The sequence below is a fragment of the Urocitellus parryii genome, chromosome 5 (assembly GCF_045843805.1).
Source record: "Urocitellus parryii isolate mUroPar1 chromosome 5, mUroPar1.hap1, whole genome shotgun sequence".
Taxonomy (NCBI): domain Eukaryota; kingdom Metazoa; phylum Chordata; class Mammalia; order Rodentia; family Sciuridae; genus Urocitellus; species Urocitellus parryii.
In genome coordinates, this window is record NC_135535.1 from 97,017,988 (window position 1) to 97,038,815 (window position 20,828).

At 36.5% G+C, this 20,828-nt stretch overlaps 1 protein-coding gene across 1 annotated transcript in view; it reads left to right on the forward strand.

Annotated features, from left to right (window-relative positions):
- Positions 1-20,828, forward strand: part of Dusp16 (dual specificity phosphatase 16) — a 90,967-nt gene that overhangs the window by 41,003 nt on the left and 29,136 nt on the right. Inside the window, exons 2-4 of the mRNA XM_026409288.2 lie at positions 1,606-2,198; positions 3,218-3,356; positions 18,205-18,368. Of these exons, the coding sequence (XP_026265073.1) occupies positions 1,971-2,198; positions 3,218-3,356; positions 18,205-18,368 (531 nt within the window). The 5' untranslated portion in view covers positions 1,606-1,970. The remainder of the gene's footprint in view (positions 1-1,605; positions 2,199-3,217; positions 3,357-18,204; positions 18,369-20,828) is intronic.

Below are 20,828 nucleotides of genomic sequence, written 5' to 3' on the forward strand. Positions count from 1 at the left end.
AAAATTATTTCTGGTTTTATTTGCGGTGTGATACCTTTTTAAAATTCCAGATGTAAGCCAGCTTTGTTCACTAGTGCATTTGGAACATTTTCCCCTCCCTTCTCTATTTGATGTGTAGTTGTTTTTTTACCTATAAATTTTAAATAAATTAGATAATTTTGTCCTCAGAACAATTTTTTTGTGTGTGTGTGAGGAAACAAAGCCACTATTACATCTGTATTTTGTAGGTGAGGAAAATGGTTTAGATAGGTTATATTATTTGTTCAAAGTTGCATAACCAGTAAATGTCAAGGCCACTTCTCAAATTTATAAGTATAAAATAAGAAAATATGACCCAAAGAAGTTTGAAGACTCTATCATCCTGATCTGAAGTCAGCTAATCAGATATTTATTTAGAGTCTTAAATTGTTTTTGGAACAAGGAGGGTTTTATTGTAATTCATAAATGGATCACCTTAGATTTATAGCACAGTGGAAATAAGAAATGTAATACCAAATCTTTGCCATCAATTAGTTTATCCTTTGATTGGATAATGGTTGAATGTTGGTTGAATGTCAGCAGTAGACACAGTTTAATGTGGCAGATGATTTCTTATAAGCAGAGATGGATCAAGGGAAATAGGAATCAGAGAATATTGAAGGTCAGGGTCAGGTCCAAATCATGGGCACCAAACTCCAATAAATGTTAATCAGGAAATGATTGACTACAGGCATTTGGTAAGAACAGGGGAGGCACTGGGTCCATCTTTAAAGGTTCTATTTGTTTGGGTAGCTGACTTAGAGTACCTGGTTAATGAATAAAATTTTCTAAGGCTGGAAGTCATTGATTCTCTTGAGGATGAGGCACAAGAAGGTGAAGGGTAAGCTTACCACAGATCAAGGAACTCTGGGTGTCTAGTTAAACTCACAGGAAAGAGATAGACCAGGATCATAGCTTCGAGACTGCCTCCAGTGGAGCTGGGTGTATCACAAGTCCCCAGCAGTTAGTTCCACAGTTGCTATAACAAGCATTTCAGTGTTTTTGTCCTTCTTCCTTAAAAGGTAGCTGAAATACAATTATGCAACTTCCTATTTTCCTCCCTCTTCTCTAGGGGTTGCTTTTTGCAGCCTGTAGTTTGTGCACAAGCATACCCCCCACACACACTACCACCACTCATCACAGTAATTCTTAAGTTATCAGAAAAGATTTTTTTGTCTTGATAATATGGAATTGCTAACTTGGTCCTAGGCTGTTGTAAGTGCTCTTTTCAAGAAATAGATAAATAAAATGGAAGAAATCCAGTTGAACTAATAATACTTCAAGCTGTTCTTTATAATTCTTTAATTTTATACAAATCATTTATTTCTGGTCTCCAGGTGATTCCAATTCATGAATATTCATGTTTTCTTGAAGTTTTTACATTTTGAGGTAAAGTTGAATTATCATTAGCATATTTTTTTCTCAAAACCATACCTATTTTTTTTGTTCAAATAAAATAGCACACTAATGATGGATTTAGATTAATGGAGTAAGTATTATGAATCATATACCCTCTCTACTCTGATGTTTTTTTTTCTTTTTTTCCTGACTCCACGTTTTGTTTTCTTTCTTCCTTCCTTCGTGTAGGCTGTCAGTCCAGTGTAAAGCTGTTGGAGTGAGGGAGCAAAGGTAAAGAATGATGTAATGCACTGGCTGCCCCAAAGCATCTTTTGTTGTGGAATGGTTATTCCAGTCATCTCTCGATGAATCAAATGTGAGGGGCTGCTTTGTGGAAGGAGTCCTTTGCAAGAGCACATCAACGGGAAAGAGAAAGAGACATTCAGTTGGAGGGCTCTTGCTGAAAATGGGTTTAACTCTCCTTTTGCCAGTCACCACCAGCCTGACCTCATACATTTTTAGTACAATGGAGTGGCTGAGCCTTTGAGCACACCACCATTACATCATCGTGGCAAATTAAAGAAGGAGGTGGAAAAAGAAGACTTATTGTTGTCATGGCCCATGAGATGATTGGAACTCAAATTGTTACTGAGAGGTTGGTGGCTCTGCTGGAAAGTGGAACGGAAAAAGTGCTGCTAATTGATAGCCGGCCATTTGTAGAATACAATACATCCCACATTTTGGAAGCCATTAATATCAACTGCTCCAAGCTTATGAAGCGAAGGTTGCAACAGGACAAAGTGTTAATTACAGAACTTATCCAGCATTCAGCGAAACATAAGGTAAAGACTTTCTTTTTTTGCCTTTTTAAAATAAATGGACACACTACTGGGGAATAATTGTTAATTGAAGCTTCTTTTTAAGTGGAGAAAGTAATTTAAAGAAGTTTGGTTGAATAATTTGCAGTTGAATTGTTAAATTTAAGAATATTTAAACTACACAGACGAGTTAACTTTCTCTAATTTGGACAGGTGTTATGTTTCCCTATTAATGCTTGCTGAAATTGTTTTCTCAATTTAAACATTTTTGTACTGACTAAAGATTCATTGAAAAGTAAGTTATTTTCAAGTGCTTTAGAAAAAAGTAGGAACTAATTATTAGAGGTGCTTTTTTATATTTGATAACATTTACTTGTGATATTGGTCAAGACTTAGGGGTATTATGTTTGGGGAAGTTATTCCTGAAATACTGAAATGGCATCAATGTGATAGGGAAGGCTATTTCTTTTCTTCAGGATTAAAAATGAGCTTAGCTTTTAATTTTAACAAACAGCTGATTTCATGGTTGTGATGTAGGAACGATTTAAAAATATTTCTTTAGGTCAAGGGTTACTATTTTTTATTTTGCATATTATTTGTTTTTTTAACTTTACTATTTTATAGTGTCAAGGATTTAAAACCAAGGAGTTTTGGGCACATCTACACAAAAATAGCATCAATTTTTTGCCTTTTAAAAGTTGATTTTTGGGGGGCTGGGATTGTGGCTCAGTGGCAGAGTGCTCACCTAGCACGTGTGAGGCTCTGGGTTCGATCCTCAGCACCACATTAAATAAATAAATAAATGTATTGTGTCCAACTAAGAAATAATTTTTTAAAAAGTTGATTTTTACAAACATTTAAATCATTTGTGTCCTAACTTTATTTAATATATTGACTGCATCTCATTTTTAAAAAATTATTAATTGAAAACAGAATCATTTATTCGATTCAGCACCAGTAAATGTGAGATCCTATTCTGCCAGGGGTTTATGAGATTGTTTTTCTAGCCTTCTTTCCTAACAAGCCTTCTGTTTGCATTTCAGGTTGACATTGATTGCAGTCAGAAGGTGGTAGTTTATGATCAGAGTTCCCAAGATGTTGCTTCTCTATCATCAGACTGCTTTCTCACTGTACTTCTGGGTAAACTGGAGAAGAGCTTCACCTCTGTTCACCTGCTTGCAGGTAAGGCTGTAATAACAATGAAAAGGACTTGGAAATTCATTGAACTTTATGAGTAAACATTATTTCACAGCTCAAAGTACAACTGTGGTGTATAGAATGATTTATAGCTTTTGATTGTTGTAACAGTTCCACTTAACTTGAATACTGTCATTCTTCCACATTGGGCAATGTACTTTTGAACTAGCTGAAATGCCTTTTAAAAAATATTTTTTAGTTATAGGTGGACACAATATCTTTATTCTATCTTATTTTATTTTTTTAATGTGGTGCTGAGGATCGAACCCAGTGTCTCATGCATGCTAGGTGAGCATTCTAACTCTGAGCCACAACCCCAGCCCTGAAATGCCTTTTCATTGAGTGTTTAAGTGCCACATAGATCACTGTGCCCATATGGACAGTTCAGAGCCAGTTGCTTCTGTCTGGAGATTTTTTCATTCACCTGTGATATAAGAACAATAATCTACATCTCAGATCTTGTCATTAGTGTCCACCCCTGTGGCAATAGCCAAACCAATATTACTGTGTCAGACTTATTAAAAGTAGATTTTTTTCTTGATATTAGGGAAATAGTAGAGAATATATACAGAATATATCTTTTAATTATTAGGGGGACTGTTTTAAACCTTATTTACATCTGTATTTTTATTTTGTTTTTATAATTGGCAAAAAATTCAGTAAATGCTAAGCAAGCAGCTATTTTATTAAAAAAAACATAGGAAACCAAATATTTTATAATGTCCTGAGGGAGAGCAGTGTGGTAGTTCCATCTCATAGAATTCCAAAGCAGACTGTTCTTTTCCTTGCTTCCCCTGTTCTGTGGACCTTACTGAAGTCCGTTCTTTCACTTGCACTCACTCATGGAGTGGGAAATAGTTTGCCAATGCACAGTGCCTTGCCATAAAGCTGCTGTCAGGCAAATTCAGCCACAGTGATGGCAGGAGTTGTTGGTGTGTTAACACTTTTTAACAGCAGATTCAAATAAGATTTCTATGTCTCCAGTTGTTTCTCATAAGCTTTTGTTTCGGTTCTCTAAGAACAAGGATAGTTTTTTCAGTTCTCAGATTATCTATAGCTGTACCTTTAATATATGTTGTGAGTCTGTTTAATCTCTGAGTATCCTTAAGTGAAGTTTGCTTGTTATAAAATACAGTTTATAGAATTTTGTGACTGAGAATAATAATATTCTATATGCTAGTTTCTCACAGGGGTTACTATAAGTTATAAGGTCACTGGAGATGATTTTCATGTTGATTCTTCCTCTTTCTCTCTTTTTTTAGATAGCATTCCTTTATTTTTATGTGGTGCTGAGGATCGAACCCAGTGCCTCACACATCCTAAGCAAGCACTCTCACTCTGTCACAGCGCAGCCCCAGATCCTGTCCATCTGGACAGGCAATTTTTTGGTGCTGAGGTTTGAACCCAGGGCGTTGCTCATGCTAAGCATGTGCTTTATGAGCTACCTTCTCAGCCTGATAGAAGCTCTTTTAAAGGAGTATAAGTGTGTTAAATGTGACAACTGTTAGTTCCACTAAACCCTTTTGACAAGTTTACGCATTCATTTCATGCATTTTTAAACACTGTGTGGGATTTTACTTTGGAATTTGTGAGACCAGGGTTTTTCCTAAGGTATTGCCTAAATGTGCTTTGTTCTACCCCATTGGTATCATTATGAGATACCTTTTCCTTATGGGAGGTTCTGATGTGACAGCTTAGCCAGGCAGCACCCTGCAGAGGAGTGAGCTCATGTTGAGTTTCTAGGACAGGTGTCATAACTTTCCATATGCCCTTTACTTCCTTTACCAAAGAGCATTCTTTTATTTTCTCGGACAGTTCTTATCATTCATGTGTAGCTTTGATTGGGCAATAAGGATGTAGTTTGATTTGATTAGTTTAATCAACCCTAAGGACACATGATATGACATGACTGAGCCAGGACACCCTGGTATCCCCATTTAATGCAGGAAATATTTTCTAGGCCTAAACAGATTCACTGAGATAACTTCAAGAACCACATTGACTGTATTGTCAGTCCCATACCCCCATCCACATCTGTGGAATCTTGTATTTCTTTTAGAAGATCATTTCTAGTTCTAAATTACCTTATTTGGGATTTTCTAAGCAGTCAGGTCTCTTTTGGCACCTAAGAGAAGGGTTCTGGATGGTTAAAAGCTTCCCCATCTAGCCGAAAGCCTCTGACCAATGGGAATTCTCTTGGTGAGTCAATCTACTGCTCAGAGTAGATAGAAAAATTGGACAAAATAAAAAACAATGTTTGGGAAGGTGGGACCATCAATTCTTGGGAACCTGTTTTTGTTTTTTGGCCAAGGTCCAACTGCTCAGAGAACATGCCAGGAATGTGAGACACAGGACATATTGATAAAAGTTTCTTAAATGTTTTGCTTGGAGAGAAATATATGAATGTGATAAAGCATGTTAGTTTCTCACAGGGGCTACTATAAGTTATAAGGTCACTGGAGATGATTTTCATGTTGAGATGATTTTCATAGGGGCACTATTAACTGCCCCTATGGCTTCAGGCAGTTAGATTTAAATCTATCAACCTTGTACCGATATGATAATTGGAAGACAACATGGTTTCTTAGAGTAATTTTTCCATCAATTTAGAACTTTTAGTCACCTTGAAAAGAAGGAATGCATGAGCTATGTGAGATGGCTTTTACGGTCATTAGATATAGAAGTGAAGAGTTTGTGGCCTGAGATCTACTCATGCCCTCAGGGCTTTCTTACTAGTACAGAGAAGGGGAACAAACAAACTCTCTAAGAAATTGAAAATAGCCTGTTTTTTAAAAAAAACATTTTTATTAGTTATTGATGGACCTTTATTTATTTGCTTGTATGTGGTGCTGAGAATCAAACCCAGTGCCTCACACATGCTAGGCAGGCACTCTACCACTTAGCCACAACTCCAGCCTGAAAATAGCCTCTTAGTGACCTCTGTGTCCCTCAAACAAGAGGAGACACAGACTTACCTTCAGGACATAAAAAGTGAAGGCTTACTGAAGGAAAGGTCATGGATACATGAAAGCTCTACTGGAATGCAGTGGGATTATTTTCGTATTTAACAGACCTTATTATCTTCATGTAACCCTCAAGGCCTAGCACTTTTGTATGTTTTCAATAAATATTTGACATGTAGATTAGCTTATGTGCAGATTTTATGAATTTCACAGTATATATATATATACACACACACATATATATATTTGTATATATATACACACATATATGTGTATATATACATTTCACAGTATATATGTATATCAAGTCATTACATTGTTTACCTTAAATAAATACAATATTTTACTTGTGAAACCTCAAGAAAACTTGGGGAGGGGGGACAGATGCTATTTTGCTCATGGGTTGCCACATATTTGCTACCTCTGCTTCTAAGTCTCATTTTGTGTAATGTTGTACAGAGTGGATCATCTTTTCTCCAATTGCTACCTTCCAGTGTGGTAAGCCAGTATATGTCATTTGCCAGCTACCAGTGGCTAAGACACAAGGCCCAAGACTGTCCTTTGAAAAAAAAAAAAATGGACTGCAGAACTGACTAGTATAGTTCCTTGCTTCTTCATCCTGATGTTTTGCACAAGCCAAACAAAAGTACTCTAGATGACAACAATAACATCAGTCTTCCCTTATCCCCCAATTGTGTTGTGTGTGTTCCAGAGAAATACCAGTTCCCGGCATATTCTGCCTTTTTACTCAGTCTCCTGGTATATGATGGGTACTTCTACAGTTGGGCTCTAAACTTGGCTTTAGGAAATGGGAATAATAGAAAAGCAAAAGGCTTGCCCCTGCTCTTGAGAGTCTAATGATTAATTTGAAGAAACACAGTCATGGTAAATTGGATGAAATAAAGGGAAACATATGATCTGTGCTAAATTGCATGATAAAGTTAGTGGTAAGGGATAGTTCAGTGTAGTCTGCAGAAGCTGAGGAAAGCTTGATTAAGGCAATGGAATTTTAATTGAACCAGGAAAGATGAGTAAGATTTTGAGTGGGGAAGGGATCCTTGGCATTCTGCAGCAGGGGAAAGCATGATTAGAAATGTCAGGAATGAACATACATTTGAGGGGGTTCTCCATTAAGAAACCAGAGTAGTTTTTTTGTAAAAAGTAGAGAAGAACTGAGACTAATTACTAGATCACCAGATCTTTCCTTTGACTGCTAGGGTCTGAGAAGTCTTCCTGTTCTACCAACTAAGGCCAACATTGTATCTACCCAGACTGCCCTAGGAACTTTTAACTGGTTTTCTCACATCTTCTATGTTACCACCTTCCAGTTCATTGTTCACACTATGCCAAAGTGATATTTTTAATTTTTATTTTATAGGGCTTTTAAAAAATATATCTTATTGTTTTGTGGTGCTGGGGATTGAATCACAGCCTCAAGCATGCTAGGCAAATGCTGGATCACTGAAGTATTTTCCCAGTCCTATTTTATATTTTTCAAGTATTCCAGTATAATGTGCATTAGTTCTCTTAATTATAAAATCTCCACTAACTTTCAAGGCCCTGCTGATTTCTGCCTACCTCTCTAACTTCCTGTAATGCCACTTTACATTCTCAGTTGTTTCTCTGTTTGAGCTTGTTTGTCCCAACTGCTATAAACCTGCATCAGTGAGCTTTATTGCTCCTCACAGAGGCTCTCTCCTTTGCCGAGGGTTTTCTTCTTCTCTATCTCTTAGATTTAGTGCAGTTGTTAAGCCTTGCCTAGCTACTAGGCAAAGTTGGTTTCCATTCTCCTTTGGGCACCTATGATAATTAGTTAACTATTCATCTAATGAATTGGTTAAAATTTGTCCCACTAAACTGGGGGCCTTTATCTTGGTCAACACTGTCCTTATTACCTAGAACTGTGTCCAGGTCACAGTAGGTGATCATTAAATGCTTTCTGAACTTACATGTTGAATTTCAGTGGTTTCTAGGGTTTGGTTGACTGAACAGGTATTCCTTTTCTTCCTTTACTGCTCTATGAAATCCTCTCTAAAACTGCAGTTGGCCAAAGAGGAGGACTACTGATGAGTAGAATACATAGCAGTGGTCTTATAAGAGAGCCTGCTTAAGGTCAGATTAGAAATCTTTGAGCTTTACATAGAAAGATCTGAGAAATGACTTGAATAGTTGTTCAGAGATAGTTCACAGGTTAGATTTTTGATTTTTTTTTTCTTGTGGTGGTGCAGCTGTTGAACCCAGGACCCTGTGCTTGCAAGGCAAGTACTCTAGCAGCTGAGCTATATCTCCAGTCTGCAGATTTGATTCTCGAGTCATTCTCCAGAGACCAGGCTATATTCCTTTTTCCTCTAGACTTAGAATTACCCTTATTGATAATCTTATTTAATTATACTCTTCACTGATCACAAGTCATGTCCAGCAGTGGCTTTATCCTCATCAAGGGTTTAACTGCAGTTGGTATCTCATTGGTTTCCTAAGGGATATGCCCTGATTCCCAGAGCCATAGAGGTATTGACTGCACTCTGTACAGTATATGGAATCATGGGCTACTTCGTAGCATCAGAGAAATTTTTCTTTTTTTCATTTAGCCATTCCTTTTTTTTATTTAATTGATTTTATTTTTTTAACCACACCACAGTGGAATGCATTACAATTCTTATATGTGTAATATCTCTATATAAAGTAGGTTGACACCCAATTCGTGTCTTCATACATGTATTTTGGATGATGATGATGTCTATCACATTCCACCATCCTTGATAATTCCCTGCCTCTTCCCTTTCCCTCCCACCCCCTTCCCTGTCTAGAATTCATCTATTCCTCCCATTCTCCCCCTCCTTACCCCACTATGAGTCAGCCTCTTTATATCAGAGAAAACATTTGGCATTTGTTTTTTGGGATTGGCTAACTTCACTTAGCATTATCTTCTCCAACGCCATCCATTTACCTGTAAGTGCCATGATTTCATTCTCTTTTTATTGCTGAGTAATATTCTATTATATTTATATGCCACATTTTTTTTCTATCCATTCATCCACTGAAGGGCATCTAGGTTGGCTCCACAGTTTAGCTATTGTGAATTGTGCTGCTATAAACACCGATGTGGCTGTGTCCCTGTAGTATGCTGTTTTTAGTCCGAGAAGAGGGATAGTCCGAGAAGAGGGATAGCTGCATCAAATGATGGTTCCATTCCCAGATTTCCAAGGAAACTCCATACTGCTTTTTTTTTGTTTCCATATTTTTTTTATAGTTGTACATAATGATGGGATTTTTTTTGGTTCCATATTTGCACATGCACATGGTATAACAATTTGTTCAATATCATTCCCCAGTATTTCTCCTTTCCCTCCATTTCTCCTTTCCTTTTCTCTAGTCTACTGATCTCCTCTTCAATTTTGATGAGATCTCCTCCACCTTTCTTTTCCTTTTTCCTCTCTAGCTTCCACACATGAGAGAAAACATGACCCTTGACCATCTGAGTTATTCTGCTTAACATTATGTTCTCAAGTTTCATCCATTTTACTACAAATGACATATTTCATTTTTCTTTATGGCTGAAAAAAACTTCATTGTGTGTATATACCACATTTTCTTTACCAGTTCATCCGTTGATGGACACCTAGGCTGATTCCAGAGTTTGACTCTTGTGAATTGTGCTGCTGTAAACATGGATATGCACGTGTTGTTATAGTATGATGACTTTTAATATACCAAGGAATGGTACAGCTGGGTCATATGGTGGTTCCATTCTTAGTCTTTTGAGAAATCTCCATATTGATTTCCATAGTGGTTGTACTAATTTACTTTTCCACCAACAGTGTAAGAGGGTTCCTTTTTCTTCACATCCTCTCCAGCATTTATTTACTGTTCTATTATTTATGGCTGCCATAATCAGAGAAAATTTTCTTGTTCCATCTTTTATGTAAAGTGTTCTGGATATAGCAAGAAGTGCATAAACAATTCAGTGTTGCTTTTGGATGACCAAAATGGCATTCGTCATTTCTACCTCTTTTCCCTATAATAGCAGAAAATTGTCTTTCTTGACCTGCACCTCCTCTCTTACCTCGTGTGAGTCTTCTGGAGCATTATAGTCTAGGAATAGGAAGCAGATTGTATGCCCCACCATCACCACCCATGCCAATATAACTTTTGGCTTTGATTGGTGTCAGGAAATCCTTTGACCACTAAAAACACCCAAGATTTATATCCATCAACAGCTATTCATTGTAACAAGGAAGGATTCAATAAACATTTATTGAATTTTAATTACATGCCAGGCACTATGCTGAATACTAAAGTGATTTCAAAGGAGTATAAGTCATAATTCTTATCCACAAGCAGTTCACAAATCGGTCACCAAATGATTTCTATAAATTTTATAGAATTTCTTAGACAACAAGACCATATCTAGATACACTGATCAGAGAAGCTATATAGATTTTGTTATTGCAATAGAATAGAGTAGAAACTTATCAGCATTTCACATAGTAAGGAAAGATTGTATTGTGAAACTTTTGGTGGTATGTGTTCTGAGGGTTTTCATCTAAAATGTATTTTACTGGTCATGGTAAAAAACTTTAGAGTATACTGCTGTGTAGGAACAGTGTAACTTATGCTTGACTATGAATTGGAAGGAAATATAAAATGAATTGGGAAGAATAGAAATTCAGTAGATTAGATAAAGAGGAATAAAGAAAAGAGAGTGGGAAGTAGGAAAGGAAAGGCAGTCGAATGAATCTGACATAATTTTCCTGTGTACATATATGAATACACCACAGTGAATTCTAATGTGTATATCATATAGAATGGGGTTCTAATTAGAATAAGATATATTCTGTGCTTGTATAATTATATCAAAATGGATTCTACTGTCATGTATAACTAACAAGAACCAATGAAAAAATGAATTGGAATGACTGAATTGTCAAAGATCCAGAGATGAAAAAGCACAAGTCTGTTAAGTAAATGAGGGGTTGATGGTAGGGGAAATTAGGCTGGACACTTGATTGGGATTAGATTGTCAGGCTAAGAATTTTAGATTCTATTTTGTAGATATTTGGAAGCAGAGAATAGCATCAAACATTTTTTAAAAATTTTTATTTTATTTTTTTTTTTTAGTACCAGGGATTGATCCCAGGGGCCCTTTACCACTGAGTTATTTAGAGACAGGGTCTCGATAAATTATTTAGGGCATTGCCAAGGAACTGAGGCTGGCTTTGAACATCCTGCTTTAGCTTTCCAAGCTTCTGGGATCATAGGTGGGCACCACTGTGCCTGGCTCAAAATATTATTTTTGAATACTAAATCTGGCAACAGGTTGGAAAGGAATTGGAAAAGAGGATGTGGATTCAGGAGAGCTGCTGAAATTTATCCAAGCATGAGCAATGAAGGTCTTGGACTGGCACTGTGGTAGGAGACTGCAAGGTAGGGACAGAGAGAAGAGCTATCATACTGGTGTTTTGACATTCCAAGTAAATACTGCTAAGATGCCTAGGGAATGCTGGTAACACCAACAGGAATGCAGAAAGAGAGAGGGAGATTTTGGCTTTTAATTTAATTTTAAGGTATCAGTAAGTCCTTAACTAGAAGTGACCAGAGAGGATTGAAATGTTAGATGGGAGTTTTGATAGTAAGTCCCAAAATAAGAACTAGGTATGCTTGATTTTCAGGTGAAATGTTCTCCTTAACAACCTCCTTCTATGCTGATGGAAGTAGAGTCCTCCTAAGTCCATCCTTCTCAGGAAGTTCCAGAATATGGTTCACTTGTTGTCACATCTTAAAAGTCACTGGGAGACCAGTCAGAGTTGTTGCTTCTGCAAATCTAGCTCTTCTACTTAAGAGAGTTTGTTAATATTATTTAACCAAGTGGTATATTATGGCTATAATCCTTTTGATGGGTTATTCTGGTTGCACTCTTTGGAACAATCTGTTTATTTGAGGCATGTATTAAAAGTCCTGGTGGTATGTGTTTGTGTTAAGAAGGAGCTGCTTCAGGTTATGTATTGCCAGTTTGAAAGGTCAGTAAACTGGCTATCATACTGCATCTTTTGAGAACTCTTAATACAGAATTTGGATTTTGTCAGTGCATTGATTGAGATAATATCCTGAGGGTTAGTAAAATCTGGTATTAAGAATTATAAGAAGTTACAAGTTGCATTATTTCAGCTATTTAGAGATTTTTTTTTTTTTTTTTGAGAGAGAGAGGGAAACTTTTTTTTTTTTTGTAGATGGACACAACACAATGCCTTTATTTTTATGTGGTGCTGAGAATTGAACCCGGGTCGTGCCCGTGCTAGTTGAGCGCTCTACTGCTGAGCCACAATCCCAGCCCATTTAGAGATTTTTTTATGCTAATACTTTGAAAATTTTTAATTCATTTGTTGTGTTTGTAACAATTGTTAATTACCAAATTAGATAAAAACTTCTTATTCCCCACTACCAAATGATAGAGTTGTTCAAGATAGGGTGAACATTTTTGGAGTTGTCACTTATAGAATATGTTTTATGAGATGTAGGCAACTTCTCAGGTTTCCTGAAGAGTTTTCAAAGAAATATGTGTCCATCTACTTTGCACTTGCTCTATGCTCAGTAGGTATGGGATAATTGGAATAAGAGCTTAAATTAGTGTAGATCAGTTGTGGGTTTTTTTTTTTTTGTTTTTTTTTTTGTATCAGGGATTGAACCCAGGGACCCTTAATACTGAACCATGTCCTCCTTTATTAAATTTTGAGATAGGATCTCACTAAGTTGCTCAGAGCTTCTCTAAATTGCTTAATCTGGCTTTGAACTTCTTGCCTCGGCTTCCTGAGTCCCTGGGATTATAGGCATGCACCACCATGTCTCAAAAAACCCTTAAGAGCAATAAAAATATTTTATTGTGAAACATGTTTTCACTTTTTAATATTATATATGATTGTAAAGAAACAGATTTAATTTTCAGTATGAAGAAAACTGTTCTATACTGTGAAATCATAGGACCTATGTGATTTAAAATACAAAAATTGCATATGAATTTTTAGAAAATGGTCTCCCACAAAATAGTTTTGTTTAAATACTATTTCTGTATATAGCCATGAAATCCATTCACATTATGGTGGTTCTTTTTAATTCTGCCTTCCAGCTTTAGATAACTCAGTCAATTGACAAAGCTCGGATGACTTGTTACCTATTGGAATGAAAACATAAGGGAAAAGTCCTGTGTCTCTCCCGATAGGGAACTGTCTTTAAAATGATGAAATTAACATTTACCATTAGTTTGACTATAAGGATAGGGTTCTGTTTTTAAAACTTGGACTTAAGTAAATTTAGAGAATCACTAAGCTATAGTAAAGTCTAATTTTGTTAATTAGTAAATAATTCTTTCATTTTTAAAAAAATGCATAGTGATCTATAACTGATTACCTGAGTCAAAGGGAAGAGAAAAAAGAGACTTATTGGAATTGTTTAGTGGAGTTGTTATATGTATTTTATTGTACTTGGCATATTTCTTCCCACCAAAATGGAATGGTGGTTCACAGTGGGGGTTTTTATTTGTTTGTTTCCTTTTTTGTGGTTGTTGACAGAAAATAGTACTTAGGTTTGGAATTGTGAAAGAAGTGCCCTTGAGGAAAGAAATTTTTCTTGGACGAATAGAATAAAGTGATATGTAAAATATATATGCCTTTGAAGCTATACTAAGTATTTTGACTGTCCAAAGTAATATATTCTTATTTCTAAATATGTGTCCTTTTGGTTGAATTTGTGAAGACAAGAGAAGTATAGGCATTAGCACTTCAGTCAATCTGCCTTGTCCATCCAAATCTGTAGAGGCTGGAAGTGCCTGAACCTGTGTTTTCCTCCTCCTCCTTTTTTTTTTTTTAAATAACTTTATTTATTTATTTGTTTTTATGTGGTGCTGAGGATCGAATCCTGGGCCTTGCGCAATGTGAGCGCTCTACCACTGAGCCACAACCCCATCCCCTCCTCCTCTTGAACACAGACATGCTCAGGCAAGGGCAGTAGCAGACACAGCCATTCTTAAATTCAGGCCTGTGTTAGGGAAGCACATGTGGGTTAATACCACTTCCTATTTTCTGTATTCTCAGATGAAAACAGCAGAATTTAGGGATCAGAGAAACTTGGTAATTACCGACTGGACAGGGAAAAAAATCCTTGAGTAAATTTTTAAAATACTTTTGAAAACTTTTTAGGAAGTTTGTCAGTTTTTTAGTACTGCTTTTCAAATAGGAGGGTAATGAACTGGTGCTGTCTTTTTGTAATGGACTCTTTAACACAGAGTCGTTGGGGCAGTAGAGAGTTATGACAGGAGCAGACAAAGATGATGCTTTATTCTGTGTCTGTGTCAGCCGTTTGGTAACAAAGCATACACGAATTGTATTTTTCTTGTGGTATAGATCTTGTTTATAAAAGAACCTTTGAGAGGAAAAGGGACATTTTAGATATATTTCAAAATCGAGTTGCTGGCAAGGCCATGGATAGTTTTTAAAGGTTCTGGAGAAATCAGGCAGTGTCTCATCTGTTGTTAATTAATGGAATGAAACTGGAGTCACTAGAGTACAACAGTGAATGAAAGGTCAGTGAATGGAAAAAATTGTCAATGAAGGAGGATGTCAGCAGAGTGGAATATTGTCATAGATAAAGATCAGGGGAAATGTACTCTTTGGCTGAGGTAGTGTTTTCTGGAAGTGACTGAGAGCCCCAGTTTGGTACATTTCAAGCCAGACTGGGCACTAAATGAATGATTTGATTTCATTGAAATCTATTAAATATTTAAAAAATTATTTGGTTATTTGTGTTTGTGCTAGATATTAGTTGAAAAATATTTGTAAACAAGAGGTTTCTTTTTGTTTTATGATGCATTTTACAATGTAGTGTTGGTTGGCTTTTTGTTTTGAGGCCAAACAATTGTTTCTTTTATTAATTTTTATTCTCTGCATGGAATTTTTTAGCATCAACAATGGCTTTTGAGATAGGTTGAAGTTAAAGTAATCTAGGATCCCTGTGCTAATTAATTAGTTAATTAATTAGCTAATTAATTAGTTGAGCCTGGGATAATCAGTTTATGATTGCTGTGAAATAGTATCCTGCCGGGTTTCTGTTCTCTCGACTAAAAGGCTCAGGGGTCACTCTAGTTAAACTGGGCTAACTGGGCTGCACAAAATAACCACACAAGAGACACAAATACCTTTTTCTTTGGGGTCGCTGTGACGGCTCCTCTGACCTTAAGGGTCTGCAGAAAGAGAGCACACGCTGATCCCTTTTATTGAGGAGAAGCTATTCAAATGAGGCAAGGGGTCAGGTTTCAGGGGGCTGAGTCTGTCTTCATGATGTCCACTGTCAGCAGGTTGACTGACACCTGGATAGGCCACAACCAAGGGCACAGTAAGAGAAGGGGACACACACAAGGCACTTCCATGGAAGATTCTATCCTAAACAGGGCAAGGGGTTATATTACAAAGCAACAGGTGAGCATAGCTGCACCCATGGGGCTGTAGGAAGATACACCCATTTCTATGACTGAGGGCCTCAGCACCCAGCTGGGGAGTGTAACTCAGTCACCCATAAGGTTGGCTTCCCACAGTATCCCTCTGAAAACTGTTTTGTAGAGAAGCTTGAAAGCCAAGACATCTTCAGCTTCACTGCCAGCTTGCACACTGTGACCATGAACAAACCAGTGACCATATTTACATTTCAGCTAGTTCATTTGTAAACTTTGTTATGACTTTCATACAAAGTATATTTCAAGTCTCTTATCTCTGGTCATGTCAGGTTTCCTTCTCTTATTTTTCCCCCACATTGAAACTTTTGAGCCATATAGCTTTAGGGAAGCAAGGCTCTTCCATCAGTTTAGGAGAGGGCAGTTGGCTATCATTAACCTGGTACTAAGAACTGGCAGATCACAGGTGGTGAAGCTGGACCCCACAGCCATCAGCAAGACTGGCTCAGCGTGCAAGGGAAGAGTTGAAATTAAACCCACAGGACTCAGAGAAGCAGACTCATATCCTAGCTCTGCTAGTTATTATGCAATGTCATTCTAAAACTCTATTTTCTTATCTGTAAATGGGAACAGTAATGGTACCTACCTCATAGGGTTATTATAAATATTGAGAAACTATACTTGTAAAGGGCTTAGAGTACTGCGTGCCACATGGCAAATGTTCAGTACATCCTATGATTACTTAAAATTATTTGTAAGTATGATTACTTATAAGTTTAAAATGAAATTCAAATGGAGTTTCTTTTTATTTCTCTGAAAACATTTACTGGAACATTGTTTTATTAGGATTAAATGATAGGTCATCCCATGAACTGTACTGGATCCAGAAAATAAAAAATACATATATGAAAACAGTTTTTTTTTTTTTTTTTTAGCAAAACACTAGAATCATCTAATGCTGTAGAACAATTTAAAATTGTACAATCAAAATAGTGCCTATTATATTGGGTGGTATAATAAGGTAAGCAAAGAATGATGAGAATCTTTTATCATATTATGAGAACTACCTGGGGGAAAGAAACCGCACTTTAAATAACAACTGTGTTGTACAGTTAGAGACACTGAAAAGGAACAGTAACGTAAATAAGATTATAAATTCTAAACAGTAGGCACTCACATACCAGTATTGGCTGATCCCTGTCTTTGAATCTATCTGTGGGTTATGCTTGTAGGTATAGAATTCTAATTGGCTACTTTTCAGTAGTTGCAATAATCCTAGTCTAGCATTTCTGTAAATGTGCATTACATTAGCAAATTAATAGATTTTTAGAGACAATTCTATAGTCAAATGAATTTGCAAAGCTTATTTGGCTTAAATAAAGTTAACCAGTTTCTTTGGAGATAATTTTGGAAGACATGGTACTACCTTCTAATAAAACTTAATATGTTATTTTTAATTTAATAGTATTATAAATATATAAGTATTATAATTCAAATCTCAGCTTATGAGTTTGGACTTATGAAGTAATGAGCATTTGGACAGCAAGGGATTTTATGAAAATTTACCAATCATTTTGGTTCCTAGGTTTGAATTTGGATAGGATTATTTAGATTGGAAACCCCAGTGCAGACCTTAATTTTTTCTTTACACAGATCTCTTTTTTCCATTGAGTGGTGGCAAGATTGTATCTTCATTAAGTCATAGAGCCAATCATTAACAGGACTAGAAAAATACTGAACTTTTCAGAATCCAGGAATCTTGTCTCATGAATTTAGGGTCTGTCAACACTTCTTTCTAGTGTTTAGTAAATGAACAGATCTTCAGAAATCAGTGGTAATCAGTAGGAACCTTGACTAACTGCCTACAGAATCCTAAGAACTTGATATAGATAATATTTCTAAGAGTAGGGGCATATTTTTGATATGTTTGAAATTTTTAAAAATATGTATAATAGGAAGATGTAAAGTTCTAGAAAGAATTATGTGATAAATTTTACGTAGAAGAAGTAACATTTGGCATTGATTCAGTTTTTATATCCCTATTTTGCTTCTGTGCAAAATTGTCTTAAGTGGTTATTTGTTACTGACTTTAAATTCTCTTTATTATCCACAAAGATCATTTGTTTGAGGCTGAGAAATGGGGAGCAGATATCATAGGATTTGTGAAGATGAAGAGCATGTTTGAGAAAGAAGAGTCATGTAAAATGCCTTTAGGACTTGCATATTCCATATTGTAGCCTTATAAACCAAGATCTGTTACTGGATCCTATGATCAAATTTAGCATAGCAGCTAAAGAAAGGAACTCATAGGGAGTGGTATCTACTTGGATCTGTGGGATTTGATTTTTCTGTTCTAAGTAATTTTAGTTGAGTAGTTTACAAATGGCTGATTTTTACTTTGTGCATGACATAATCTTATAATGTTTATTCTTAGGTGGGTTTGCTGAGTTCTCTCGTTGTTTCCCTGGCCTCTGTGAAGGAAAATCCACTCTTGTCCCTACCTGCATTTCTCAGCCTTGCTTGCCTGTTGCCAACATTGGGCCAACACGAATTCTTCCCAATCTTTATCTTGGCTGCCAGCGAGATGTCCTCAACAAGGTGGGTGCTTGGAAAATATCCTTGAAAACTCAGTTTATTGGTACAGCTAGAAAAACAGCAATTGCCCATTGTGTGTCATTTGAACACACCATGATCCCGGAAAGGAAGTATACCATTCTTAGTATGAATCCCCAGCTAACACTTGCATCATTAGGGTGGTATTTTGTTTGATGTGGTCATATTTACTTGCTTTCCTCAGAGGTCCATGAGACCTGAAATAGGAGAATTTTTAGAAGTTTAGCCTCATTTTCTTAGGCTATTATAGTAATTGGATGCACTCAGGAAGGCTAGTATTTTTACATTTAGAAATGTGTTTATTTACTAGAAAGGAACTCAGGTTGGGCTTGGATTGAGGAATGTCCTCATGATGACCGCTGTTGGGAAAGGTGGCAAACCTTCAGAGAGGAAACCCCAGTGAAGACCTTAATTTTTCCCCCCCCCAAAGGAGGCATTCTCCTTTGAGAAAGAAGGTTAAAAAACTATGCATTGCCTGCCTACTGTGTCTAAAGCTTGTTGGAGCAGTTTGGTTGAGAAAAAAGAGGCTCGTAGGAGCAAGGGTTTGGAAAGGGTGTTGGTATTACTGAACAAGCATGCCCTAAGAGAGAATTGATGCCTATGCATATAATGGTACAAATATAAAATAGAATTAAAATCTGACTCAGCAGCTTATGTGCTCTTACATGTGCTAGGAGGAAACAGTGGACTTACTGTCTGGAAAAGTGATTTTTCTCTAAAACTTCTTAATTTATGTCCCTAATTGAAAAAGCAATTGAAGAGATCTTAATTCAACTATTAATGATTTACAGATGCTACTTCCTCTGTGAAGGGCAGTAGTACCCCTTAACATTTTCTCCTTGAATGACTAGAACAATTGGGCTGACTGTAAAGTAAGCTTCCAGATTGGCTTTCTTTAGCACATGCAAAGCAAACTTTCCCATGAGGAAAAAATGACTGTCTTTGGGTAGTAATGAGGCATTCTAATCCCCATATCCCCCCCCACCAAACTCCCACCTCTTCAAAATTTTGCCTCAATATTGTATTGCTAATGTACTTGCTCTTATTGTGAGATCTGCTTATTTGAGACTTGATGGCTTATAGAACATTTCTGGTGGGGTCACCATGCCTTTGAGCATGGAATTATTATTAATTCTCTTTTCAAGATAAGCAAACTATGTTACAGAAAACAAAATTAATTTTTTTGGAGTAGTGAACAACCCCACAGTTGATTTATTCATTAATTATTCACTCACTCAACAAATTGAGCAAAAACACTGGAAGATAGATTCTAGTGAAGATCAGCAGTTGTAAAGAGTGGGTATCCTGAGTAGAGTGGGTATTCAACTTGTTTCTGGACATACTCTGCACCCCAGTTCTTACTTTCAATCTGTGTGTGTGTTTTACTCTGAGTCACTTGTCTTTTTATAAGGATGCCAGTGATGTTGGATTAACCCCTCTCTTTCCTCCTCTGGCATGAATCCATCTTAACTTACATTTTAAGAAAAAATTTTAAATTGTTCTAATTAGTTATATATGAAAGTAGAATGCATTTTGACACATCATACATAAAGGAGTATAATTTCTCATTCTTCTAGTTGTACATGATGTAGAGTTAGGTCATATAATCATACATGCACATAGAGTAATAATGTCATTCATTCCATCATTCCTACCCACATAGCCTCTCCCCTCCCCAAAATTAATGTCTTAAAGTCACATGCATTCCCAGAGCAAATCTAGAGCTAGTTTATTTAATCCCCAGATTTAAAAAAAAAAAAAAAAAGTCTACTGAAGAAATCTAATTGTGGTAAAACTTGGTGAGCAGGTGACTCCACAAATAATTATGTTACAGACCATTTTTGTGACTTTTGACATTCAACTAAATAACCAGATGCAGTTATTTCTGATTATGTGCAGGCAGTTTAGGAACAGTAAGCCTTTTTTTTTTTTCCCCCCTATACTGGAGATTGAACCAAGAGGTGCTCTGGTTCGTGAACTCCAATCCCATCCCTTTTTATTTTTGTTTTGAGAAAAGGTCTCACCAAATTGCTGAGGCTGTAAACAGCACACTTATTTTGCTCTATACCTTTCTCATATTTAACAAGTATGTGTTAGTAAACAATTTTGTGAGCACCTATAAGGCAAGAGCAGTTAAACCAGAACCTGGAATTGAGAATAAGGAAAGGGGAAAGTTTTTGTTTTTCATGGTCCTATGGCCTTCAAACATATAGTTAGTGTGAGGGGAGAATGGGCTTATGGGAGTTCATGGGACATCAGCATGGGCAAGGAGTCATCATGGAAGATTGTCATGAAACTTTTAAAAAATATATGTATAGGGGACTAGGGTTGTGGCTCATAGGTAGAGCGCTTGGATAGCATGTGCAAGGCCCTGGGTTCAATCCTCAGCACTACATAAAAATAAATAAATAAAATAAAGGTATTGTATCCAACTACAACTAATAA